Source organism: Podarcis erhardii (assembly GCF_964252035.2).
Source record: "Podarcis erhardii genome assembly, chromosome: 10".
Lineage (NCBI taxonomy): Eukaryota > Metazoa > Chordata > Lepidosauria > Squamata > Lacertidae > Podarcis > Podarcis erhardii.
Window position 1 is genome coordinate 33,085,896 of NC_138500.1, and position 23,655 is coordinate 33,109,550.

At 46.8% G+C, this 23,655-nt stretch overlaps 2 protein-coding genes across 8 annotated transcripts in view; one reads left to right on the forward strand and one right to left on the reverse strand.

Annotated features, from left to right (window-relative positions):
• SERHL2 (serine hydrolase like 2) overlaps positions 1–12,534 on the forward strand; it is a 23,472-nt gene extending 10,938 nt beyond the window's left edge. For 3 of the 5 annotated variants that reach the window (XM_081877653.1, XM_081877652.1, XM_081877650.1), the window contains exons 3-13: positions 111–224; positions 1,275–1,316; positions 2,550–2,569; positions 3,800–3,874; positions 6,362–6,445; positions 6,639–6,751; positions 7,537–7,616; positions 8,749–8,783; positions 9,385–9,461; positions 10,651–10,744; positions 12,008–12,534. In XM_081877653.1, coding sequence (XP_081733779.1) covers positions 111–224; positions 1,275–1,316; positions 2,550–2,569; positions 3,800–3,874; positions 6,362–6,445; positions 6,639–6,751; positions 7,537–7,616; positions 8,749–8,783; positions 9,385–9,461; positions 10,651–10,744; positions 12,008–12,127 — 854 coding nt within the window. In that variant the 3' untranslated portion in view covers positions 12,128–12,534. The remainder of the gene's footprint in view (positions 1–110; positions 225–1,274; positions 1,317–2,549; positions 2,570–3,799; positions 3,875–6,361; positions 6,446–6,638; positions 6,752–7,536; positions 7,617–8,748; positions 8,784–9,384; positions 9,462–10,650; positions 10,745–12,007) is intronic. The other 2 variants (XM_081877651.1, XM_081877654.1) reach the window with 2 other exon arrangements.
• Positions 6,717–23,654, reverse strand: RRP7A (ribosomal RNA processing 7 homolog A). 3 transcript variants are annotated; one of them, XM_081877671.1, is made up of 8 exons: positions 23,536–23,654; positions 22,293–22,435; positions 19,148–19,273; positions 18,040–18,163; positions 15,781–15,878; positions 14,667–14,865; positions 13,605–13,731; positions 6,717–6,856 (listed from the first exon to the last, which is right to left on the reverse strand). In XM_081877671.1, the coding sequence occupies exons 1-7, from the start codon at positions 23,597–23,599 to the stop codon at positions 13,646–13,648; spliced, it is 840 nt and encodes a 279-aa protein (XP_081733797.1). In that variant the 5' UTR covers positions 23,600–23,654; the 3' UTR covers positions 6,717–6,856; positions 13,605–13,645. The 3 variants fall into 3 exon arrangements, with proteins under 3 accessions (XP_081733797.1, XP_081733798.1, XP_081733796.1); XM_081877672.1 differs by lacking the exon at positions 6,717–6,856 and adding an exon at positions 7,992–9,502; XM_081877670.1 differs by lacking the exon at positions 6,717–6,856 and adding an exon at positions 7,992–10,092.
• Position 23,655: the final 1 nt, after the last annotated feature.

Consider the following 23,655-nt stretch of genomic DNA (forward strand, 5'->3'; position numbering starts at 1 on the left):
ACCTGAAGCGTATATAACCTGAAGCGTATGTAACCCGAGGTACCACTGTATGTTATACAGGGGTGTGGTTTGGCACCTGACTTGTTTCCCTTCCCTTTGTTCTCTTTCAGATTGTTACTACATGGCCATTGATCTTGCAGGACACGGCCTGTCATCCCACCGCCCACCTGGGGCAATCTATCACTTCATGGATTATGTGGGTGACGTGCGCAGGGTAGCAGCAGGTGAGCCTGTTGGATTTGTTTGTAGCCTGTAGGCAGTTTGAATTTCTCAGTGGCCTGGCTCTATATTTCTCCTGGCTGCAGTCAAGACAGTTTCTCTCACACTTCCTGATCAGCCGAAGCCAGCAAGTTCTCCCCAACCCACTTTCAAGGCCAGACATAAAACTTTGCAGCCCTTGCTTTAATTAGACAGGCTCCAAAGCCTCTAAAATAAAACACTAATCACAACTGGCACATACATACAGTTACAGTTTTACAGGTTGTAAATTCTCAGTGTAGCAATTCTCACGAGTAGGTGTAAACCTTTCACCTTAATCTAGTTTGGTAAAACCGGTTAGTAGGCATTGAGCTTTGACATCATTCCTGTTTTTTAGTTGTGGAAGGCAAATTGTTACCAAGTTAATAATTGTGAATGTGCTTCTCAGATGCTAAAGCACAGCCACATTGCATAGGGGGTAGCCTTGTTGTAGGAAATGTGCATTGTTGGAGCTGAGCCTCTATGAACATTCCCTGTGCAATTTAGGGGATTAGCTCCTATTGCAGCATTAACCATTTCCCAATTTCCCAACATCCATTTCTTCCTGTGCAGCTTGTTAGCTGCCTGTTTATCAAAGAACTCAATCAGGCATTCCCTTTTAGAGGGACTTCAGATTCAAGAAGTATCTAAAGAAGTGTGCATGCACACGAAAGCTTATGCCCAGAACAAACTTAGTTGGTCTCTAAGGGGCTACTGGACAATTTTTTAATTTATTAATTTATTTCGACTGCTTCAGACCAACATGGCTACCTACCTGTCTCTTGCCTGTGACAGCCTGCACTAGCTTTCCCCAACCTGGTGCCTTCCTGATGTTTTGCACTATGATTTCCAGCTGTGCTGGCTGTTGCTGTTGGGAGCTGTTGTGCAAAACATCTAGAAGCACCAAGTTGAGCCGTGATGTGGCTAATGTTTGTATTGTGATGCTGCCGATTGCTTGGGAGCTTATGAAACCTGGGCTATCTGGTCTTAACTCAGCCTCTCCTTTGCTCTTTTTTTTTTTTTTTTTTTTTTTTTAGCAATGAAATGGAATCGGTTTACCCTTATGGGCCACAGTTTGGGTAAGTGACTTTTGTCCCCGAGGAAGCCGTATTTTTCCCTCTATAACACGCAGATTTTTTTCTCCTAAAAAGGAAGGGGAAATGTCTGTGCGTGTTATAGAGCGAATGTGTGGTCCCTGGAGCCGAAAAACCAGGCAAAAATCAAATCGCGAAGCTTCAAGGAAAAGGGAAGAGGAAGCGGCTGCTTTCCTGCATTCTGCCTCAGGGTCTTACTGCCCACCCTTCTCTGTTTCGTTGCTGTGTTTGCTGAAACGGAACAAAGAGCAGGGAAAGCCCCTCCCCTCCAGGCAAGCTCCGGTGCTGCTGGGGGAGAGGGAGAGAGAGGGGGGAAGGGAGGGAGAGAGAGGGGGGGAGGGAGAGAGAGAGGGAGAGAGAGAGAGAGAGAGAGAGAGAGAGAGAGAGAGAGAGAGAGAGAGAGATGGCTGGCTTGGGTGGGGGAAAACTTTTGCCTTTCTTTCCTCCAACCCGTTAAATCCCTCTCCTGCATTCTTAGCCAGCTGCTTCTCTGCACACCCCTCTCATGTCCCTTCTTTGTTTTTCCTTCGCTCCCCACTTAAAATGTGGTTACAAAGCATACCACATGGATCCTCAGGATCTTTGCATTGGGTCACCCCAAATTCACCATCAGATCACATAGCATGTCCATGGCTACAGCCTGCCCCCCCCCAAAATCACACACCCACTGTTGCCTGGGGCTGCAATGGTGCAAAAATGTGGTTAAAAAGCATGGATCCACATGGATCCTCAGGATCTTTGCATTGGGTCACCCCAAATTCACCATCAGATCACATAGCATGTCCATGGCTACAGCCTGCACCAAAAAAATCACGCACCCACTGTTGCCTGGGGCTGCAATGGTGCAAAAACGTGGTTACAAAGCATGGATCCACAGGAATTCTCAGGATTTTGGCATTGGATCACCCCAAATTCACCATCAGATCACATGTCTGTGGCCACAGCATGAAGCCCAAAAATGATACATCCACTGTTTCATTCAGAATGTTTTTTTCCTTGTTTTCCTCCTCTAAAAACGATGTGCGTGTTATGGTCAGGTGCGTGTTATAGAGCGAAAAATACGGTAATCACCTCCCGCCCTTCCTTGTTTGTTCACTTATCAAATTATGGTCCTGTTCTCTCATTGCTGGTCAGTTTATACCCTTTGGATTTTATGGGTGGTCACTGTGGTTCATACTCTGTGTTCATATAAACCCGACTTCCTTTTCTTTCCTACAGGTGGGAGTATTGCAGGCATGGTGAGTATATTCTTATCTGGGCATTTTCATTATTCCCTCTATTTCCAGTGTTCAGGGTTTGAGTGCCACTGATTATGTAGCAAGAACAACACCATCCATACACAAGAGGAACATATCAGAAGGCTTGGAAGAATTCTGTGCAGAAGTGTGTAATAATAATAATAATAATAATAATAATAATAATAATAATAATAATAATAAATTTATTTATATCCTGCCCTCCCCAGCTGAAGCCAGGCTCAGGGCGGCTAACAATAAAATAGTACAACATTCTAAAATCATTTCATTATAAAATAAATTCAAATCAAATTAATGGCAACCATTGGGCTAGAGTTCTGTGAGGATTGCCAAAGGAGGGGGTAAGGCTGTGCCCTGGCCAAAGGCCTGGTGGAACAGCTCTGTCTTGCAGGCCCTGAGGAAAGATGTCAAGTCCCGCAGGGCCCTAGTCTCTTGTGACAGAGCGTTCCACCAGATCGGAGCCACAGCCTCCAAGATGTTTTTGTTTGAAGACCGTAAGTTCCTCTGTGGGACATAGAGAGAGAGAGAGGTGGTCCCGTAGGCACGAGGGAAAAGGGAAAAACAACAAGAAACACCCCCAACAGCCCAGTGAGAATTAAGTGGCCACACAATGCTGACTCAGTTGGGGTGGAGGATAAAATTTTGGGGTGGGGGAAGTAGGAATAGAAGGGCTGGGATCTTGAACAGCAGCACCATAGACTGCAACACTGTGCTGTGGCTCCCACTTATCTACACTAATAGCAATCTCCTTTCTCTGAGTGCTAGTCTTTATGTTGCCAAACCTTCACCATCCATCCCCAAGAGGGACGGGTTGGCAGGCTGAAGACCCTCAGCTTTTCAGAAATACAAATACATATTTAGGAAACAAACTCTTAATAAGAGAGGGGTTTTTTAAATTAAAAATAGCCCAGTGAAGACTGAGCATGCTCATTAGGCATGGAATGCTGTCTGGCTGTTGGAAATTTAATAGAAAACCAAAGGAAGGGGACAAAGACTAGACCATCCTCCACAGGAGTATTCTACATTGCAACATTTTGTTGCAGAACTCACTTATCTATATAGAAATGTCTCTTCTCAAAACACAGTTTTTTTCTGTGACAAACACACAAGAGAATAAGAAATGATATCTAGGCAGAGGTGATAGAAATTACACTTTTTGTTCCTGCGGTAAAAGAGCTAAACTTCCTTTCTTTTTCCCCTCTGTCTTCCTAGTTCTCTAGTATTTTCCCCGAACTGGTGGACAAGCTGATCCTGGTGGAATCGTATGGTTTTTATCCTGCACCTCAGGTTAAATTCTATATTTTTTTGCTACCCTTGCAGTATAGTTGAGAGAAGTGGATTGAACTGAAGAAGCTATATAAGTTTCTTTGCTAATAGAAGGTGATTATTTTTGGGTTAGTGTTGAGCCTGGTGTGGGGCATATGAGAGGCAGCCCCACCTCTGCCCTCCATTATAAGGTGGAAGGCTAGTGGGTACATGGCAAGTAGGTTGGACAAAATACTTGTGCCTTTTTGACAGTGCCCAGGGCTGCTGCTGTAGATGCAGCATCACAACTATTCGCTTTACTCAGGCCCAGGCTAGACGCTAAACACAATATATGTAATTAGCAATTTTTAAAATCACAGATGTGGGCTGGAACCCTGATGTGAGTTGAGCAGCCACCCGTGCCATTTGGGCAAGTGCAAATTGTTTGCTACACAGACTCATGCCTATTTGCCTCAACAACTTACCATATTTTTCCATGTATAAGACGCCCCCATCTATAAGACGACCCCTATTTTTGGGGACACAAACTAAAGAAAATGGCTCCCCCTGGTTCATTCCCCCTCTTCTTGCTGTCCTTGTTTCCTGCAGGCAGACAGCGGTGTAACCCAGCAGAGCCTGAGGCGAGGAGGAGGGATGCCATTGCTTTGCTATGAGGTGACTCCTGCCCTCTGTACTCTCCTCCTTCTCCTCCTCCTCCAACCACGGACTGACTTGCTCTGTGGTGGCGCTGCTGCTGCCTGCCTGCCTGCCTTGCTGGTGACAGGGGCGGCTCACAGGCGTTCTTATTTATTGAGGGAAGCAGGGACAAGAGTGCAGGGAGAAGAACATGAAGGCAACGGGCAGCCACAGCTGAGGTGAATTGAAGTGGCGAAGGCAGAGGATGAAGAGGGCAGTGAATCAATCATCTCCTTTTCGTTACTATATTATCCTTCGGCTCCCCACAGAGGGAATGGCTCATGCCGGGGCTGCGGGAAGCGACAAGCCCTTGCTGGGCACCTCCGGCCGCAGACGCCCAGTCTCTGGTGGCGGCGCTGATGATGTGGGACGCGCTGTCTCTGGAGATTGCTCACACATCAGACCTGCACTGCCGCACATGCGCAAAACCCACCTATTAAGCTGTTCCATTGGAGCCAGAAGCCACAGCAACAGCAAATCCACACCAGCCCTTGTTGCGGCCACTCATAACACCGCTGACTATCTCAGGCTAGAGGAAGCAACAAATCCCACAACACCAAAATGCACTATGGATAAGACACCCTCCCATTTTCTGATGTTTGTTTTGAGGGGGGAAACCTTGTCTAATACACGGAAAAGTACGGTAGTCAAGTGGATTATCCCTTTTGTTAGGGAACTCACACCCCTTTCCTTTAGTGCTGTAGATTTCCAGAGTTATGAGGCAGATTTGCAAAGAAGAGAGGCACAACAGTCTGAATATGTTGTCAAAGAAACCGGAAGTCTGTGGTTACTGTGATTCCTGCTTTGCAGGAGTTTAGACTAGACGACCCTTTAGATTCATTCCAACTCTACAATTCTATGATTCTATTGGGAGGAGCCAACAGTTCAGGCTTAGCATCAGGTGTAGATTTAGGACCAGCCAGTGGATAAATTAACTTTGAAAAGAGCCATTCCCAGAGGTGTGTTAATTACTGAAAAGGAGCAGGAAAGGTGATTGCTACTCCCCACGATGAGACTTTTCTACCACTGCCACTTTTACGTCTTTTAAGTGCTGGCTTTATCAGAAAATAGATAAGTAAATCTGTTTTCATATATCCTGTGAACCATCTTGGCTCCAGCACTGGGAGAGAGGCAGGGCAATATATAAAATAAACATTTAATTAAAATTTAAGTGATTTTTTTCCAGCTGGAAAGTATTTCTTGCAATTGTAGAGGCAGTGGGTGAAAGGCAAACTTTCCTCCCTTGCATGCTTAAGTTTCTGGGATGTGATTTAACCCAGATCTCATGGCAGTCTTGGAGTCAGTAAAAATGTGTAGACAAAAAGCTTTTCTCTCGCAAAATCAGCAACTGCATGTGCCAGTGATGGGATACAAAGAATTTGATCTATAACTCAGGGATCTCTTAACAGGTCTATTATACTAATACAGCATTGTTCTGTCTAAGGCTGGGCGATATCTGGTTTTCAACATCGGGATATTTCATGAGCTAAATAAGGGTTGAACTATGTAGAGGCATTGACTGGCTTCAGTTTTCCCCACAAGGTGACTTTTGCACACACATAATGATTTGCGATATATTGCCAGGTCAAAAATTATGAAACGCAATATCACAATATGGACTTCAAACTGATTTGGGAAGATATATTGATATACCGCCCAGCCCTAGTCCTGTCCTATGTTTACTGGTTGCACAAAATGACATGAGCTTAATCAGAACACGTTTGTGTGTGTGACTTTCAGGGAATTTAATTGGCTCTCGATCCTAGGAGGATTTCCTCCCACAAAAGCCACTGCCCAGGCTCTGTCATTGTTTGTTGGCTCTCTTGTTGGCAGGGTTATCAAAGGGGCCCGGGATTACATACAGAAAAGAAGCCGAGGTTGCTGTTCACCCCTAGAGATGCTTTCTCACGTTTAGAGGTGAGGTTGGAAGGCAGCATGTCATTGGAAGTGAGGCCCAGTGGTGTCAGAGTGCATAGAAAGAGCTAACCCTTTTAATTCCTTTACTTTTGTCTTACCTTCCCAAGAAGCTAATACTAATGTTGTTTTGTATACCTTGTGAGGGGTTTTGGGTGTAACAGACTTCTGAAAGAAGATGACATCTGATTTATAGGAATTGGAGAAAATTTGCAAGTCCCAGCGGGAGGTAATTGAGGAACTGCTGAATTTTGAGACCAGCAAGTACCATTCCCCCAAAGTACGCAGTCCTGAAGCAGCCCTTCAGAGGTGAGTTTCCTTCTTTGTCTCTGGTAACCGTTGGGTGTTTCGTCCCGGGGGGTACAGCAAGGTCTGTCCTGCCAAACATAGCTGCCTCTTTCCAAATCCATTATTCTGAAAAAGGAAATGTTCTTTTATTTTATTTTTTGCATTTATATCCCGCCTTTTTCTCCAAAGAGCTCGAGATGGCGTGCATTATTTTCCTCCTCCTCATTTAATGCCCACAACCCTGTGAGGGTAGGTTATTGCTGAGAGGCAGTGACTGGCCTAAGGTCACCCAGTGAGCTTCACAGCTGAGTGAGGATTTGAACCCTTGTCTCCAACATTCTGATCACTGCATCACACTGGCTCCCTTGCAGAATCAAAACCAAGATATTAGAATGGGGGGGGGGACAACCAAGGAAATGGTGCTCAGAACTTAGGTACTTAGCTAAAATGCCTTCCCAAACCTAACTTAGTCGTGTTTGTTAATTTCAGTGGTTCCACTCTTGAGTAAAACTTGGTTGAATACCACCCACTTTTTTCGTCACCCCCCAAAAAGGAACATAAGTGGTGTCCCTGGTTCATATCAGTGATTTGCCAGGTCCAGGGTCCTGTTTGATGGCATCACCATTGAATGCTTTCTGAAGTGTATCAGTGTTGTACAAGAGCTGAACATAGATTCAGGATGGACAAATGTGGCTGGGTAACATTTGATAAGAGGAGGGATTAGTTGGTGGTGGCATTACTAAGAACGCAGTTCTTGCCTGCATCTTAATGACAAAGTTGTACATGTTTCTGCTTGACTTGCCTAGGTTAATGGAAGCAAACAGCCAGCTAACAGAAGAGAGTGCTAAGGTACTGCTGGAGCGAGGGGCTTCTGAGGTGGCAGGAGGTAAGAGGCTGAGATACAAAGAGGTGCCTGTTGTGTTTCACCGAACCTGCAATTAGGGGAGCAGAGCTTGGTGGCAGAGCACATGTGAGGTCTCAGGTTTAATACTGGCATCTTTGCTGGCAGGGGACTGTTGCGGTCTTGTGTGAGACACTAGAGACCTGTTGCGCATTGCACTAGTGGCTAGCTGGCCCAGTGGTCTGACTGCCTGAAGATCTAAAATGATCTAGCACAATTGGTGGCACATTCTGTGGCTAAATATTCAGAACTGATCTTGTTTGTATGATAGTACTGGCATGCTGCCTTCCAAGGCAATTTATGAAGGGATTGTTGAAACCATAAAAGCAAACAAATTACAAAATTTAAAAACAGCAGCAATTTGAAATTAAGAAGTTTACTAAGGTCGAAGTTAAAACCCATTTCAGTCCAGAGATGCTACTTATGGGAGGGAGTTCTTAGGCGCTGAATAGGTCATTCTCGAGGGTTCGCCAGTCTGATGGATTTTGGCCACAATCTCTGAGAGGGTCCTTGCCAAGGCCATTCTTAAGGCCCATATTCAAATAACCTTGTCCAAACAGTTTAGAGCTTTACTTTTTACCACCAGTAATTTACACTGAGCAGCTAAAGCAACTGAAATGGAATATGTGCTATATGCTCCGAGTGCCTGTTGTCCACAAACATCCTAGTGCTGTACTATTCTGTACCAGCTGAAGTTTCCAGACCATGTTTAAAGGCAGCCCCATACAGTCCAGTCTGGCTGTAACCAGGGCATGTGCCACTGAGGCAAGGTCCACTTTCTGCAGAATGGGTCACAGATGATGAAGCAACCTAAGCTGTTAAAAGGCACTCTTAGTCACCAACACCACCTGTGAGGCTTCCATAGATAGTGTCCAGGAGACACCCCCCTGCCCCCGCAAGTATAAACCTGGTCTTTTAGGAGTTGTGCATCCTCTTACAGAACACTGTGCAGTCCTCTTTCCAGGTATTTAAATTTTAATTGTGACAGCCGGTTAAACTTACCGTTTATAGAATAACTCCCCTCCCCCCCAGCTGTGTTAAGAGAAAGAAGCCAGGGGAAAGTTTGGAGAAAAACAAGTTGTACAAAATGTGAGATGTGATTCTTCTCTTTCTCTAGGTTTGGTTTATAACAGAGATTTAAGGGTCCTTGTGGTAAGTTCTGATCTAGTTCTGTTGAATGTTTCCCCCTGTATTTTTCATCCACCCAAAGGATATTGGAGGTACACAAATTAGTCCTTGCTCAAAGCCCTGCTCAAGCATCGGCTAGCTTTGTTAATGTTGGTCCTCTAACCTTAGTTGCCGCGTCACAAAAAATGCAGTGAGAGCCTTTGTTGGCTAGATTGCAGAACATGGGAATATTTAATTTCCACCTATTTCTGGCTAACTCCATATGGCTTTTCTGATGGAAAGCATTTTTGTAGACAACTGGTATTTCAGTTTCAATGGGTCTCCTATGAATCGCCTTAGGACCAAAAGAATGTTGACCTGTGGCCAGGTATTGGCAAGAGCAATGTCATTTGTGGAGTACCTCCTATTGCCCCCCCTGCCCGTTGATTGGCAGCAGAGGGTAAAGTGGGGTGACCTGCTCCACTTTCTCTCCCCCAATACAGAATAAAGGGGGAGCATAGTATTGGGTTGATTTTCAGGAATGCATGAAAACCATCAGGTTCTAGAAGAAACCCGTTGTGTGCTAAGCCAGTCAAATGGACTAGATGAGTTATGTTCCTTTTTTGTCATTTTATATCATATGTAGCAGAACCACAGTTTTGTATCTCTGGATCAATGCTGCCACATCCTGAAGAAAATTGAGGCTGATATACTGATGATCAGGTAAGTGACACGCAGATGTAACCAGTGCCTAGTAGATCTGCCTGAGAGAAAAAGAGAGGCAGGGGCAGAGAATGAAGAAAAATGGATTGCTTCACTGATCAGCCCCAAGCAAAAGACTGAATCAGTCCTCCTCACAGCACTCCTGTAGTGCCTAAACTACAGAGTAGTTGCAGAGTAGTATTCCAAGTGCAGTGCAGTCTTATGCATGTTTACTTCCAATGAAGTCCTACTATTTTCAGTAGGCCTACTTCCATCTGGGTCCGCGGAGCATCACTCCTTTAAAAATCATGAAAATATATTGAGGTTGTGCTAAATACCAGCTTAGCCAATCTAGTTTGTTGTTGGCATCCGTCTGTCTTGAGGGACAATGGAGTGCACCTCCGGGGTGAAGTCAAACGGCTGCGTTAACAGCACTTAAGTGACCTTCCCGTGGCACAACCCTGGGCAGTGTATGGAGGCTCTGGGTTGCCCAGATGATGTCCCCCTTCTCGGCCTCTCTGATGTGGTCCTCCAGCTTGGCTGCAGTAGTTGCCGGAAGGAGGTGTACAGGGCGCCATCCAGCTGTCTTAAGGACTCCATTCTGGATTTGTGCAGGGTTTACTCCTTAGCCTGTTCTTCTCCAGAAGATATTCTGCAAGGCAACGGAGGTTTAGGATCAGTTTTTCCCCTCTCCCAGGTGGCTCCCTTTCCAGGTTGACAAGCCCTACCTGCCTCTCACTTCTCTCTGCACCGTGTGCACAAACCACCTTCTTGCCGGTGGACCCACTATTGGTCTCATCCGCTCAATCTGCCAGAGCCTGTCCACATGCAGGTGAAGTCCCTGACTCGCTGAGGATTTGAGACCCAGCAGCTGCACTCACCTGATTTAGCCAACCTGTTTCTGGACTGCGGCCACTGTTGCATGCTGATAGCTTCTAGGTGGCCCAGATGAGAGCTGAGTGCAGGGTGGGGACCAAAGGTGAACAAACTACCCCAGAAGTGCTTTCCCTACTGTAACACCCGATACACCCCAAATCTAATCTATCCTTTTTTCAATGGTACAAGTGAGAAGGATCTGTTCAGGTTATCCACAAAGCTAATGCAATCTCCAGCACCCTCTTCTATTTCTTGGAAAATTCTAGCATGCAGATGATTTGAACTTTGTGTTCTTATGTGCAACCAGAACTAAAAGCTGATTGTTTTATTCTAGAGCAGAAAATGGGATTTTTACCAATCCTCCTAAAGGTAGCGTCCCATACTTTGTAGAGCCACTTGAGGAAGCATTCAGGACCAGCCTAAAAGAGGTGAGTGCAAGTCCTGAGGGGAACACAAACTTGCTCTGAGCCGTTTTGCATTGGCTTTGCTGGGCAGTTGCTTTTCTCGCTTGGGGTTTCCATGTATTCAGTGGGAAGAGAGAGGTGGCAAAGGAGGCAGTAGGAGTACAGCTGGATAGACACCCCCCCCCAGTTATAAGATAGGCTTAAGGGGCTGTAGTAGGCCTGGGGAATTCTGGCCTCTTCCTGCTGGCCAACCTTGATGTCACATGATTGACAGGCAGGTTGCCCCACCCAACTGTCAAAATCCCTTGTGTGGAGATTGTAAAAATGACAGGAAAGGGAGAAAGAAAGGCGCATAGGCCAGGCACCCCCAAACTTCAGCCCTCCAGAAGTTTTGGACTACAATTCCCATCATCCCTGGTCCTGTTAGCTAGGGATCATGGGAGTTGTAGGCCAAAACATCTAGAGGGCTGCAGGTTGGGGGTGCCTGGCGTAGGCAATGGAAGGGATGTCTCCCGTGCTCTGCCGATGCTCCCCAAATGCACCATTATTTTTGTTTGCCTTGGCTGATCAGGATTTAGCCTCCTGCTTGGATAGGTGGACTAAAACGGAGGGGAAGGGGTCAGTGAAAGAGGAAAAAACAGCGCAGCTTGAGCAGCATTTCCAGTGTGCAGAGGGTCACTTTCCTACCTCTCTGCCTCTCCCCTGGAGTTGAAGCAGAATTATGCAAAATGAGCTTGCACCGAATGTACAGAATGTGTGATTGTTTTTAAGACCACACTGAACACAGGTGTGGTTAAGTGTTCAGTAAAACTACTGAATTGCTTTTGACCCTTTCGCTGCCAGTTGTAGATGCTTCAGGATGGGCTAATCCAGCCTCCCTATTATAACTCCTAGCATTTAATGTTAAGTTTCATTGTTCCATACAGTGGTGCCCCGCAAGACGAACGCCTCGCAAGACGGAAAACCCACTAAACGAAAGGGTTTTCCGTTTTGGAGGCGCTTCGCAAAATGAATTTCCCTATGGGCTTGCTTCGCAAGACGAAAATGTCTTGCAAGTTCCTGCGGGGGTTTTTTCCTGCCCCCCTCCTTTTCGAAGCCGCTAAGCCGCTTATCAGCTGATCCACTAAGCCGCTAAAAGCCGCTAATAGCGCTAATCCGTCAATGGGCTTGAACCGCTAGACGAACCGCTAGACGAAGAGAATCGCGGAACGGATTCTTTTCGTCTTGCGAGGCACCACTGTATTTCTGAGTGTTCTTTCCCATGGTCCATCTCTCCCTTATTCTTAGCGTTACCAGTTTGTGGAAGTTGCTGGCAATCATTTTGTCCACCTGAATGAGCCCCAAGTTGTGGCCGGGATCATCAACACCTTCTTGAATAAGGACCAGAAACCCAGAGCCAGCCTATAAGCAGTGCCTACCTACATCATCATGACTAACCCTTCCTAGAGAACAGATGGATGCCTTCGAAAGATTCAGTCCTGCTTTAAGTGAGTAGGCTGCTGTGGGACCTGCAGGGTATCTTGCACAACTACCTTGTGGCGCAGTGGGGACAGCTCGCACAGACATTTAGCACAAACAATTCTTTGTTCTGTTTCTACTGAACAGCTCAGTCAGATTCAGTTCTTCATGAGTGCCTTAGTCCAGTTTCACATACGGTGGGTGAGTGGATTTGTCTTAAAATGTCAATTCATGTACTGGATTATGATTTTCTGGGCCAGAGCCAGGTGTTCTAACTAGGTAACAACTGTTAGTTCAGTGAAGGAAACATTTTAGCCACTCATGCTAGTTTAGGTATTAAAACTAAGTTTGTTGCAGCTTCTTGCACTTGTACTTCTTTCCTCATACAATTTTAAATACCTCTAGGCAGGGCGGGGAGAAGCCAGGAGGGTGGGAGGAAGCGCTGCCGCTGCCTTGGGAGGGAGAAGGAAAGAACTTGTGTGCTGTAAATCCACACAGCGATTCCTGGATCGTCTGCGGGCTGGATCTAGAAGGCAATTGGGCCTGATCCGGCCTGCAGACCTTAGTTTACCAACCCATGCTCTAAACAGTTTCAATCTCTCAAAAGAATTTATTGTTTGGTGATACAGATTGAGGGGTCTAATAGAGGAGGAGAAATTTTACTGAGATGTTCTTTTTGGCTTCACAAAATAAGCCTCTGACAGGTCTGCTTTTCCAAGGTGCTGCTTGCATCCATAGCATAGGTATTTACAGGAGAGATGCAAGGTTGTACAAGCTAGGGAAGCAGCTGTTCTTTGACAGGTTGTGTGGCACACAAATTGTCCAGTAAAAATTCCTACATAGAAGTCGTGTATTGGTGAAGATGACGAGAACAAGAAACCTGATGTACCGTATTTTTCACTCTATAAGACACACTTTCCCCCTCCTAAAAAGTAAGGGGAAATGTGTGTGTGTCTTATGGAGCGAATGCAGGCGGGAGGCTCTGCTCAGCGCATGGGCAGGGGATGAAGGCTCCCCTTGCCCAGGAGAGGCTATGTGCGGCTATCCCATAAGCCAGGACAGCCAGCAGGATCGCTGCACTGCACCGCTGGCTGTCCTGGCTTACAGGATTCAGAATTTTTTTTCTTGTTTTCCTCTTCCAAAAACTAGGTGCGTTTTATGGTCTTGTGCATCTTATAGAGCGAAAAATACGGTATATCACAAATATAAAAACAAATATTTACATGTCTGTTTCATTTGAACAGCAGCCTTAGAATTCCTCAAAGGGGAAGAAGGCAGCTTATGAAACTGTCCGTGTTACAGTGTCAGAGCAAACAAGATGATTTCATTTCCAAACCCTCATCGTCTGCTACATCCATCACACTCCAGGAGATATTAGAGGAGAAAAGAGAAAAAGTCAAAATTATCCCAGCAATGAACTTCTTACTGTGGCTGCTGTTCTTTTCAGAATAGCTGTAGATCTGCAACTCAGTAGGGCCGAAACTTCCGCTGCGCCCGTAGGAGAGCAATTTTCTGCTTGTCCTCTTCAAACTTCCTCCTCAGTTGAGCTATGTCTGAAAACACACAAAGGAGAGATTGGATAAAGCAGAGAAAGAACCAGTGTCACAGCAGGAAAAAGCTGCTCTAGCATATTTGAGTTAATGTTCTCCAATGTCCAAGTTCTGGGATTGTTTGATGCCTTAAAGGTGGCAACGTTTGTAGACATCTCCTGAGCAAGCATAGTAATGAGAACATGCTACTGTTGAAATAAAAACACTCAGAAGAATGCTGGAAGCTAAAAATCTGCCCTTCCACAAAAACACCTGACAATCTTAACTGTTCAGAAAACAGCAACTAAGCTCCTTCAGATGTTGCTACATTTTCACCAAAATTCAAGCTGGCAAAGAATACCATATTTACTCGAATGTAATGCACACTTTTTGGCCAAAGTACATTGCAAAAATTAGGGACGCAGGTGGCAATGTGGGTTAAACCACAGAGTCTAGGGCTTGCTGAACAGAAGGTGGGTGGTTCAAATCCCCGTGTCGGGGTGAGCTCCTGTTGCTCGGTCCCTGCTCCTGCCAACCTAGCAGTTTGAAAGCACGTCAAAGTGCAAGTAGATAAACAGGTACCGCTCCGGCGGAAAGATAAACGGCATTTCTGTGCGCTGCTCTGGTTCACCAGAAGCGGCTTAGTCACGCTGGCCAAATGAACCGGAAGCTGTACGCCAGCTCCTTTGGCCAATAAAGCGAGATGAGCGCTGCAACCCCAGTCGGCCACGACTGGACCTAATGGTCAGGGGTCTCTTTACCTTTTCCTTACATTGCAAAAATTAGGGTGCGTGTTAGATATAATGGTGTCAGCAAATACTTTTTTGGTTTCAAGATTTTGAAAATGGAAGTGCGAATTAGAGTCCCGTAAATACGGTATGCTGTTCAAATTAGATGACATTCTCTTGCATTAAATATTGCACAGAATTGAGAGATCAGATGAAGAGGAAATGACTCACGTTCCCTCTTGGTCTCACGATGCTGCCAAGCATAGAAATTGAGCAGCTCCTTGCGTGCCCTTTTGCGCTTCTCCCTCTCCAGCGCCCGCAAGTTGGCTGCTTCAGTCCGAGGGAGCCCAGGCCTTCGACCTTTCCTTGTCACCTTCACCCACCCTTCCTCATCCGGGATGCCATCTTCCTTCTCAGCTTTGGCTTCTTCCTGTGTCAATAAAAAGAACCATCTCAAGCCTGGTCAGGAGAGGCTGCTTTAAGCTCACAGCTTCCCCCTGAGTAAGGCTGGGCAATATATCACCAGCTAAACACCACCATATACCAATATATCACAATGTCTGAAATAAGGATGGCTGTTAAGGCATTGGCTAGCTTCACTGTTTTCCCCTCATTGTGATTTTTACACACTCACTCACTCACTCGCAATATATTGCCAGGTCAAAAACTATGAAACCAGTATCACAATATGGGCTTCAAACCAGTTTTGGGCAATATATTGATACATCACCCAGCCCTACCCGAGCTCAGAAATACTGTTTATAATTTCAGAAGGTGCCCGGCCCAACTTCACAGCCCTTGAGCAAAAGAGCCCAGTACAAAGCCTTTTGCCATGTGAAAAGGGCTTTCTGAAGAAAGCAGGATTGTGTTATCAGCAACCCAGAAATATAGACAATGTGTTCCATTCAACATTTCAATTCTAGATTCACCCCAGAGGTGGGGAACCTCCAGCCAACAGACAAATCTTGGCCCACCAGGGGGTCCAATTTGCCTCACAAGGTTATTTCCTTCAAAGCATGCCCACCCATCAGCTGCCATCACTGGTGGAGAACAGGGTTGACTCCTGCATTGGCTGCACACCCTGCTCCCAACATGGAACAGGATCATGCAGCCAAGGCAGCAGGATTTAATCCCTGCTCATCAGCTGATGAGTGGTCCAAGACACCAGGTGAACTTCATGGCTGAGTATGTAAACTCTAGTCTTCCAGCCTCTAATCACTACATCACACTGGGTCTCTACCCAGTCAATGCTGATCATAACCAAGACAAGTGATGCTGAATCCAAAGGACCCTTCAAGGGAAGGGCATGCTTGGCTAATACCATTATATTTTCAGCAATGCATACCTTTGCAACCTTCTTGTCATAGGCCTGCATGAAAGCATCCACTTCTGTCTTCAGCTCAGCAGGATCCACAACTGAAGCTGCATATCTAGCAATCCATTCTGAGATAAAAACAAATAATAAATCAGTTTGCAGTGCAAAAAAATGTTCAAAACAACAGAAGAACAAAACACAATTTTGGAAACTTTAGAGGCCCCCTTAATACAATTGAAACCAGGGACTCAACAGTGGGGGACGACAAGATCAAATTTCAATTACTGCTACTTCTAAGAATGACAGCATGCTGGACTTGAATGCCTATCTGTGATGGCAAACCCTGTTCTCTCAATGAGCAGTGGTTTGCTGGCAGGTGACTGACAGTGCCTACTAGAGGCACCTACGGTTAAGAAATACCAAATACCACTGCACAAACCACTTGCTGCTTGGCTATTTATTTACTTAATTTATATCCCACTCTTCAAGAGATCCCTGGGCAGTTCATAGAGTAAAATATAAGATAAAACACAAGTAGTTAAACCAAAACAACAAAACAATACCCCCCTTCCCATAGATACATTTAAAAGGCTGTAGGATATTAATTGGCCAAAGGCCTATTGAAATCAATCCTATTGTTATAACAAGCCCCAGTTTCCCCTGTACTCTGAGGTTGCCCCTGTACTCTGGAAAAGGAGATTCCTTCCATGCCACAGTACATTTAAGTTGGGACATGCTGCTGCTACCTTAATGTGTGCTTCACAGGAAGTGCTGTCCTTGACTGCTATAAAACGGGGGCTAACCTGCAGCCCAGATCTAGCCTGGCAAGCTGCAGGAAGTGATCCACCAGCCCCTGCTCTTTGTCTACTGATCTGGTTGACAGATAAAGCCCTCTGCCTGATCCTTAGGGAGCAATCTGAGATGGAGAGAGACAATCCTCTCTAAAGAACAGGCAGAGGGATCGTTTATCTGTGAGCTTAGAGCCAAGCACCACTGTGCTGAGATCATGGATAAAACCCTCTGCCTGCTCTTTAAGAGTAACAGGCAGCATTTCCCCCACCTTCACTCCAGCAATGGATTGGAGAGGGCTGGAAACTCTTTCTTCTCTCTCTGTGTGTTAAGTGTTGAGTGACTGCATGTCTAATAGGGTGAGTGTGTGTGGCCTCCATAAGTGTTGTACGAAGGGTGCAAACACACATGCACATACATTGTTGAAACTCACAGCCAGTATGTAGCCCTCAGGGAGGTGGTGAACCCTGAAGGTGGCCAAAAAAGGTTAGACACCCCTACTATAAGACAATGTCACAGGACAGGAGATGGATCAGGGAGTGGCTCTGTGAGATTTTTAGACCAGCGTCGGCCAGTCTTATCTTGAGCCCGAACAGCGTAGTCCACACAGCGGAAGGATGAGCAGTATGTGCCACATTCTTAACTTTTTATTTACACTTCTATGCTGAGAGAATACAAACATGCATCTTGCCTCTGCGAGAGCAGAGAAGCAACTCCTCTCGGAAACAAAGAACACCGAGAGAAACAGTGAAAAACAGGAAACCAGTGAACGTCACATCCAGTCTCCCATTCCCGTGGGAACCCAACAGCAACTCTGACTGTGGAATGTAAACAACCGTCTTGTGACAAGCATTTTGCTGCACAGTGAAGGAAGCAGAAACCAACAGGCTCCGCATTCTCTTCCTTGCTTGTTTAACAAATCAAAGGCAGTCTGACTATACAGCACAGAGGCTGGGGAAAGCCTATGTTCTACCAGGACTGACAATGGTTGTAGATGGACATGGAAGGCGTGGGGAGTCCTCTGGTAGCAGCCTTGCATTTGAGTGAGACAAGGTGCCCTGCCTAGTCAAGGTGAAAGAGGTGCCTGGGGAATGCAAAAGTAATAAAGGATGGGTAAATGTAATCTCGTTAAGAGGTGGAACACCTAATTTTGTTAAAGAATTTGTATACTCCTTATTCACAGTCCCCTCTAAGTGGTGTACACTGGCTGGTGTACCAGTATTCTATTTCTGTCCCATTCTTTCACAAAGGAGCTCAGGGCAGCTGTTCCCCACCTTACTCTCATCCCAAATGTTATAGCACAGCAGCTCTTATGAGGATTGTTAGGCTGAGAGAGAAATTTGCCAAGTGAGCATCATGGCCATATGGGGAGTTGAAGCCTGGTCTGCCCAGTCTGTACAACACTCAGATTTCTCCACCAGCCACAAACTAAATCCTTACACACCTGAAGGCCAGCCCAGGGAGAAAGAGGGAATTTCTAGGCATTTGTGGTTAACTTACTGTGAATGCCCGTTTGCACAGGGTGCCTTTTGGAAGATATCACCAGGGGGTCTTTTGTTGATAAGGACTTGGCAGCCTGCACCCCAGCAGGACTCTTGAACACAACATAAGCAACCTTGAACCCCTATAAAGCAAGAAGCTCATGATTATGGACTGGGCCTATTTTCACTCACATACAATCCAAAGAATGAGAGGTTTAGCCAGTCACTGAAACACCCACTCAAGGGGGAAAACACATCCCTGTTGCTCTCTCCCCTGGCTTCATTATGCTTCCCCTCCCTTCCCTCATCTCTTTTTACATGAAAAAAGAGAGCCAGCCATACATGCTGCCTCTGAGGTTCAGCTCTGGGTCCAGCTGCATGTGTGCTGCTAGGTTTTTAAACATGGAAGAGGCGAAGAGGAATGTGCACAGCCTCCAGAGCCTAACACTCACCCACGAAACATGCCGTGTGCACTGCCTGCTTTCCTTCCTCCACCCCTTGATGAAAGCCTTTTCCCCACTACAGTGGTGCCTCGCAAGACGAAAAGAATCCGTTCCGTGATTCTCTTCGTCTAGCGGTTTTTTCATCTTGTGAAGCAAGCCCATTGACGGCTTAGCGGATTAGCGCTATTAGCGGCTTATCGGCTTTTAGCGGCTTATCGGTTTAGCGGATAAGCAGATAAGCGGCTTAGAAAAAGGGGGGGGAAAGGGGGGAAAGTCGGAAAAACTCGCAAGACATTTTCGTCTTGCGAAGCAAGCCCATAGGAAATTCGTTTTGCGAAGCACCTCCAAAACGGAAAACCCTTTCGTCTAGCGGGTTTTTCGTCTTGCGAGGCATTCGTCTTGCGGGGCACCACTGTATATTGCTTGGGAAAGGGGAGAGGGTATGGTCAAGCTCCACAGTGCAATTCAGTACTGTTAAAGTAGCAGCCTTTTTGTCTGACACACAGGCAGACGTCAAATTGCAAGGCTGGCTGAACTTGCAGGGAATGAAGTCCAAGCTGCTGTAACAGGGAGTCAAGCATTAGCTCTGGTCCTTTTCTTAAGAGTGCTTCCCCCCACCCCCAAAATGCTACCTTCCCACCCACCTCTCCAAATTCCACCCTGGCTCAAGGGTTCAAGATTTACCTGACGGGCTTCTGTGTTGAAAAACTTCGTCTTGGGCATTTCTTTCTTTTCTCCCAGACGTGGCTTGCCACACATCTCCACGGAGCGTACAGAACCACAGCCCGAGAACAGCCTGGACAAACATTCCTTCAAGCAAGAAAAGGAAATTTGGGACAATTCATGGCTATAAGAGGGACATTTCCTGAAACCTGAAATCATCCCCCATTATTTTCCCTCATCATCTCACCTCTCTAAAACTTGTAATATTATTAGTTACCTCTCTAATATCTGTACTTGATATTAGTTACCTCTCTAATATCTGTACTTGATATTAACTACCTTTCTAATATCTGTACTTGATCCTTTGGCATTTTATGGCTGAAAACCGCCCCCACCTTTTAATGCCCTCGACAGCACGTCTTGCTCTGCCCCTTTCCTTTCAGGATTTGGGTTTGCTACCATTTACCCTAGGCATTTCCTCAGGGCAAAAGTAATAATAATAATTGAGGAACAGGAAACTAGGAAGAGTTACCAATCTTGTTGATTCACATTCACATATTACCGTATTTTTCGCTCTATAAGATGCACCAGACCACAAGATGCACCTAGTTTTTGGAGGAGGAAAACAAGAAAAAAAATATTCTGAATCTCAGAAGCCAGAACAGCAAGAGGGATCGCTGCGCAGTGAAAGCAGCAATCCCTCTTGCTGTTCTGGCTTCTGGGATAGCTTTGCAGCCTGCATTCACTCCATAAGATGCACACACATTTCTCCTTACTTTTTAGGAGGGGAAAAGTGAGTCTTATAGAGCAAAAAATACGGTAATTAAACATTAAATTACATTCCAGGGTTCCTCTACAAGGTACTGGTCCCTGGAGGTCACTTGGTAATTCACTCACAGTTAGTCTGCAGTGTACAGACTTCCCTTAAGGGTTCCCAAGTTTGGGAAACCCTGCTCTACATCAAGGCTGGGGAACCTTTGATGCTCCAGATGTTGGGACTCCAACTCACCTCATCCCATGCTGGTGGGGATTGATGGGAGTTGTAGCCCAACAATATCAGGAGAGCCAAAGGTTCGCCAAGCCACCTCTGCATGCTTAATTGAGCATATCCACACAAGATATGTTGGGTGAGATATACTAACAAAGATTTAACTATCTGTGTTTGGGTGGCTTATAGTTAGTATATCTCAATGTATATTTATTATAGAACATAATATCCAGCATAAGTACAGAATAGTTAATAGGAGTTCTGATATGCTAACCTAACTGTCTTCTTCCAAGCAATTCTAATTCTTTTCAATAAGCTTTATCTTCTCCCTCTTTTTCATCTCATTGATCTGTAGCTACAGTGGTGCCCCGCAAGACGAACGCCCCGCAAGACGGAAAACCCGCTAGACGAAAGGGTTTTCCGTTTTGGAGGCGCTTCGCAAGACGAATTTCCCTATGGGCTTGCTTCGCAAGACGACAGCCCATAGGAAAATCTCCGGGACAGTGGGGAAGCGCAGCTCGTCTTCCCCGCTGTCCTCGGACCTCCTCCGAAGCCTGGCGGCGGGGCGGGGACACCTCCTCCCGCCGCCGGGCTTCGGAAGGATGCCCCAATGCCGGGTGGCGAGGCGGGAACGCCTCCCCCCGCCGCCCGGCATCGGAACGATGTCCCGAAGCCGAGCGGCGGGGCGGGAAAGTCTCCCCCCGCCGCCCGGCATCGGAACGATGTCCCGAAGCCGAGCGGCGGGGCGGGAAAGCCTCCCCCCGCCGCCCGGCTTCGGGGCGGGAAAGCCTCCCCCCGCCGCCCGGCTTCGGGGCGGGAAAGCCTCCCCCCGCCGCCCGGCTTCGGGGCGGGAAAGCCTCCCCCCGCCGCCCGGCTTCGGGGCGGGAAAGCCTCCCCCCGCCGCCCGGCTTCGGGGCGGGAAAGCCTCCCCCCGCCGCCCGGCTTCGGGGCGGGAAAGCCTCCCCCCGCCGCCTGGCATCGGAACGATGTCCCGAAGCCGGGCGGCGGGGCCGCGAAGCCTGGGCGCGCTGGCAACTCTCCGCAAGGAGCGCTCCCGCTGCTTGCGGAGAGGTCCGCGAAGCCTGTCCTGGACCTCTTCTGAAGGCAGGCGGGGGGCAAAAGTCTTTGTCCCCCCTGCTTGCCTTCCCAGGGGCTTTTAAATCGCCCGGACAGCGGAGAAGTCCTCCGCTGTCCCGGGCGATTTTAAAATGCCGCCCGCCAGAAGAGGTCGGGGGAAGGCGGTTTCCATAGGAACGCATTAATTGATTTTCAATGCATTCCTATGGAAAACCGTGCATCGCAAGACGAAAAACTCGCAAGACGAAGAGACTTGCGGAACGAATTAATTTCGTCTTGCGAGGCACCACTGTATTGGCATCTCCAGATATGGCTGGGAATGTCCCATCTGAAACTCTTGAGAGCTACATAGCAGACAATTTCTGAGCTAGATAGAACAAATGGTGTGACTAGGTATGAGGCAGCTTCTTCAATCATACCCTACCTAGTCATTTACATCTAACAATCAGCTGCAGGCCAGTAGCTACAATCTCCTATGCAGATACTAAAATAGCCTATATTTTAAGAACACCTGACAACTAGGATATTGCAGCTGTCCCTTGTAATTTTTTGAATTGATAGTGAAGTTCACTGATTGGATGACCAGGAAACTCAAATGCAATCCAGCAGCCAGTGATTAGTGTCTTCCCATAACTTATGAGCTGTGTATGTCTACTATTTTTGAGATACACTTTTTAAAAATAGCAAACATGTTCTAAAAGCCAAAAGAACACACAGATTCACCATTCTCTCTCTTCTACATTTTCTCCGCAGCTCTCCATATTAAATACAGTCATACCTTGAGTAGCGTTCGCTTCACGTTGCGTTTTTTTCTGGTTACAAACGCGGTAAACCCAGAAGTGTTTACGTCCGGGTTCTCTGATTCACGCAGCAGGAATCTGTGCACTTCACACATGTGCAGGAGCGCTCTATCATGTTATGTGCGCATGCAGAAGTGGCGCTCTACTTATGGACTTTTTGGGGTGCAAATGGCACCCCGGAACAGATTGTGTCCGTAAGTAGAGGTACCATTGTATCAATATTTGTTCTCTTCTTGGCTTGGTTTACAGGTTGCTGGGGCCCTCATATAATCCCCTTCCCTCCCCCCCCCAATAAACTCACCTTTGTACAATATGGGGGAACATTCAAGACAAAAAGTGTGCGGTTTTGAGGCCTCTTCACATCTGTGTCCTCCCTGACTTTGTGCTCCTTTACATAGAGGTAGTGAGGGAAATGATACTCTTCAGAGAACTTAACTGGAATAGCTAAAAGAAAAATTGTGGAGCAAATAACTATAACCTGGAGCACACTTTGATACATCAAAGACAACAGCCTGAAGACACTAATCATGTTACCCAGCCAATGTCTTTTAGAAATATCTGTTTATTGGTATGTCTACAAGTGAATGGGGCAAACTTACAGTGGGTGTGGGTGACTGGAGCTAAGCTCTCTTCCTTCACCTTATGTCCCTGTGCTGCAACACTTCAGTCATTTTTCTCTTCAAATTTGTTCACTCCAGACATTGGAGCTGGGCTGGCACAAAAGTGCCTAAAGCAATGGAGCACAGTCCAGAAAGAGGATTCAGCTCCCCGCACCCAAATACATCTTTCGTAGTAAAAAACATGCACCCCACCCCATGGTGTGGAGTGTTGGGCTAGGGCCTGGGAGACCAGAGATGGGGCAGAGGATAGTTTGGTTGCCCAACCCAAAATCCCACATACAAAGCACCACTCATTTTGCAGCAAAAGGCCATTATTTAAGATTACTTCTTCAGATCCTGACCCTACCCGCCCCCCCATCAAATCCAAAGGTCAGCTACATGTGCAGAAACGTCCTGGCCGATCAACTTGCATGCAGTATGGTTGTGCTTTGAAACCTTCAAAAACTATAAAAAACACACCTTTACGAGAAGCGAGTTAGAAAGAACAAACACTCTTGTTTAACGCTACTTTTTGGGGGAGATAGGGGACAGTGGTGTGAGAACCTGTTGCCTAGTCACAGATCCAATGAATAAAGTGTCGAATTTCTCTCCACAATTTCCCGAATTTCTCTATACGGAGCTCCCCATAGGAGGAACAAACACACACCAATAATGCTCTTCGAATATATAATTCTGCGTCGCCGCCTCACCGAGATTCGTGCCTTAGTAGCAAGAATCTGGCAGAAACACCTGAGCTATGGCGAGTGCGGTTTTCCTTGCGGAAGGCAGGGCGGCTGCAGCCCGGGGAGCCCGGGCAAGCCGGGAAGTTGCCCTGCAGGTCCAGAGAAGAGCCTTGGAGGCACCTTGAAAGGTGGCGAGCCCACCCCCCTCGTGGCCCCGGAAGAACCACTATGCCGGCGACCCCGCTCCCCTCCGTCTGCTCACCCGCATAGCCGAGGGGCGCAGCCGGCTCGACGCCTTCCCCACGCGCCCTTTCGGACGGCGCCATCTTAGCGGACCGGAGGAAGTGACGTCATCCGGCAGCCCAAGACGGACTGCCGCAAA

Bases quoted from the DNA above. Each gene is read 5' to 3' on its own strand.
- RRP7A (XM_081877671.1), bottom strand. From the start codon at position 23,599: ATGGCGCCGTCCGAAAGGGCGCGTGGGGAAGGCGTCGAGCCGGCTGCG. The intron at 18,164-19,147 runs GTAAATCTTGAA...CTTGCTTTATAG, and splicing joins TCAACACAGAAGCCCGTCAG to GGGTTCAAGGTTGCTTATGT. The intron at 15,879-18,039 runs GTAAGTTAACCA...TTTTTATCTCAG, and splicing joins TGTGCAAACGGGCATTCACA to AATGGATTGCTAGATATGCA.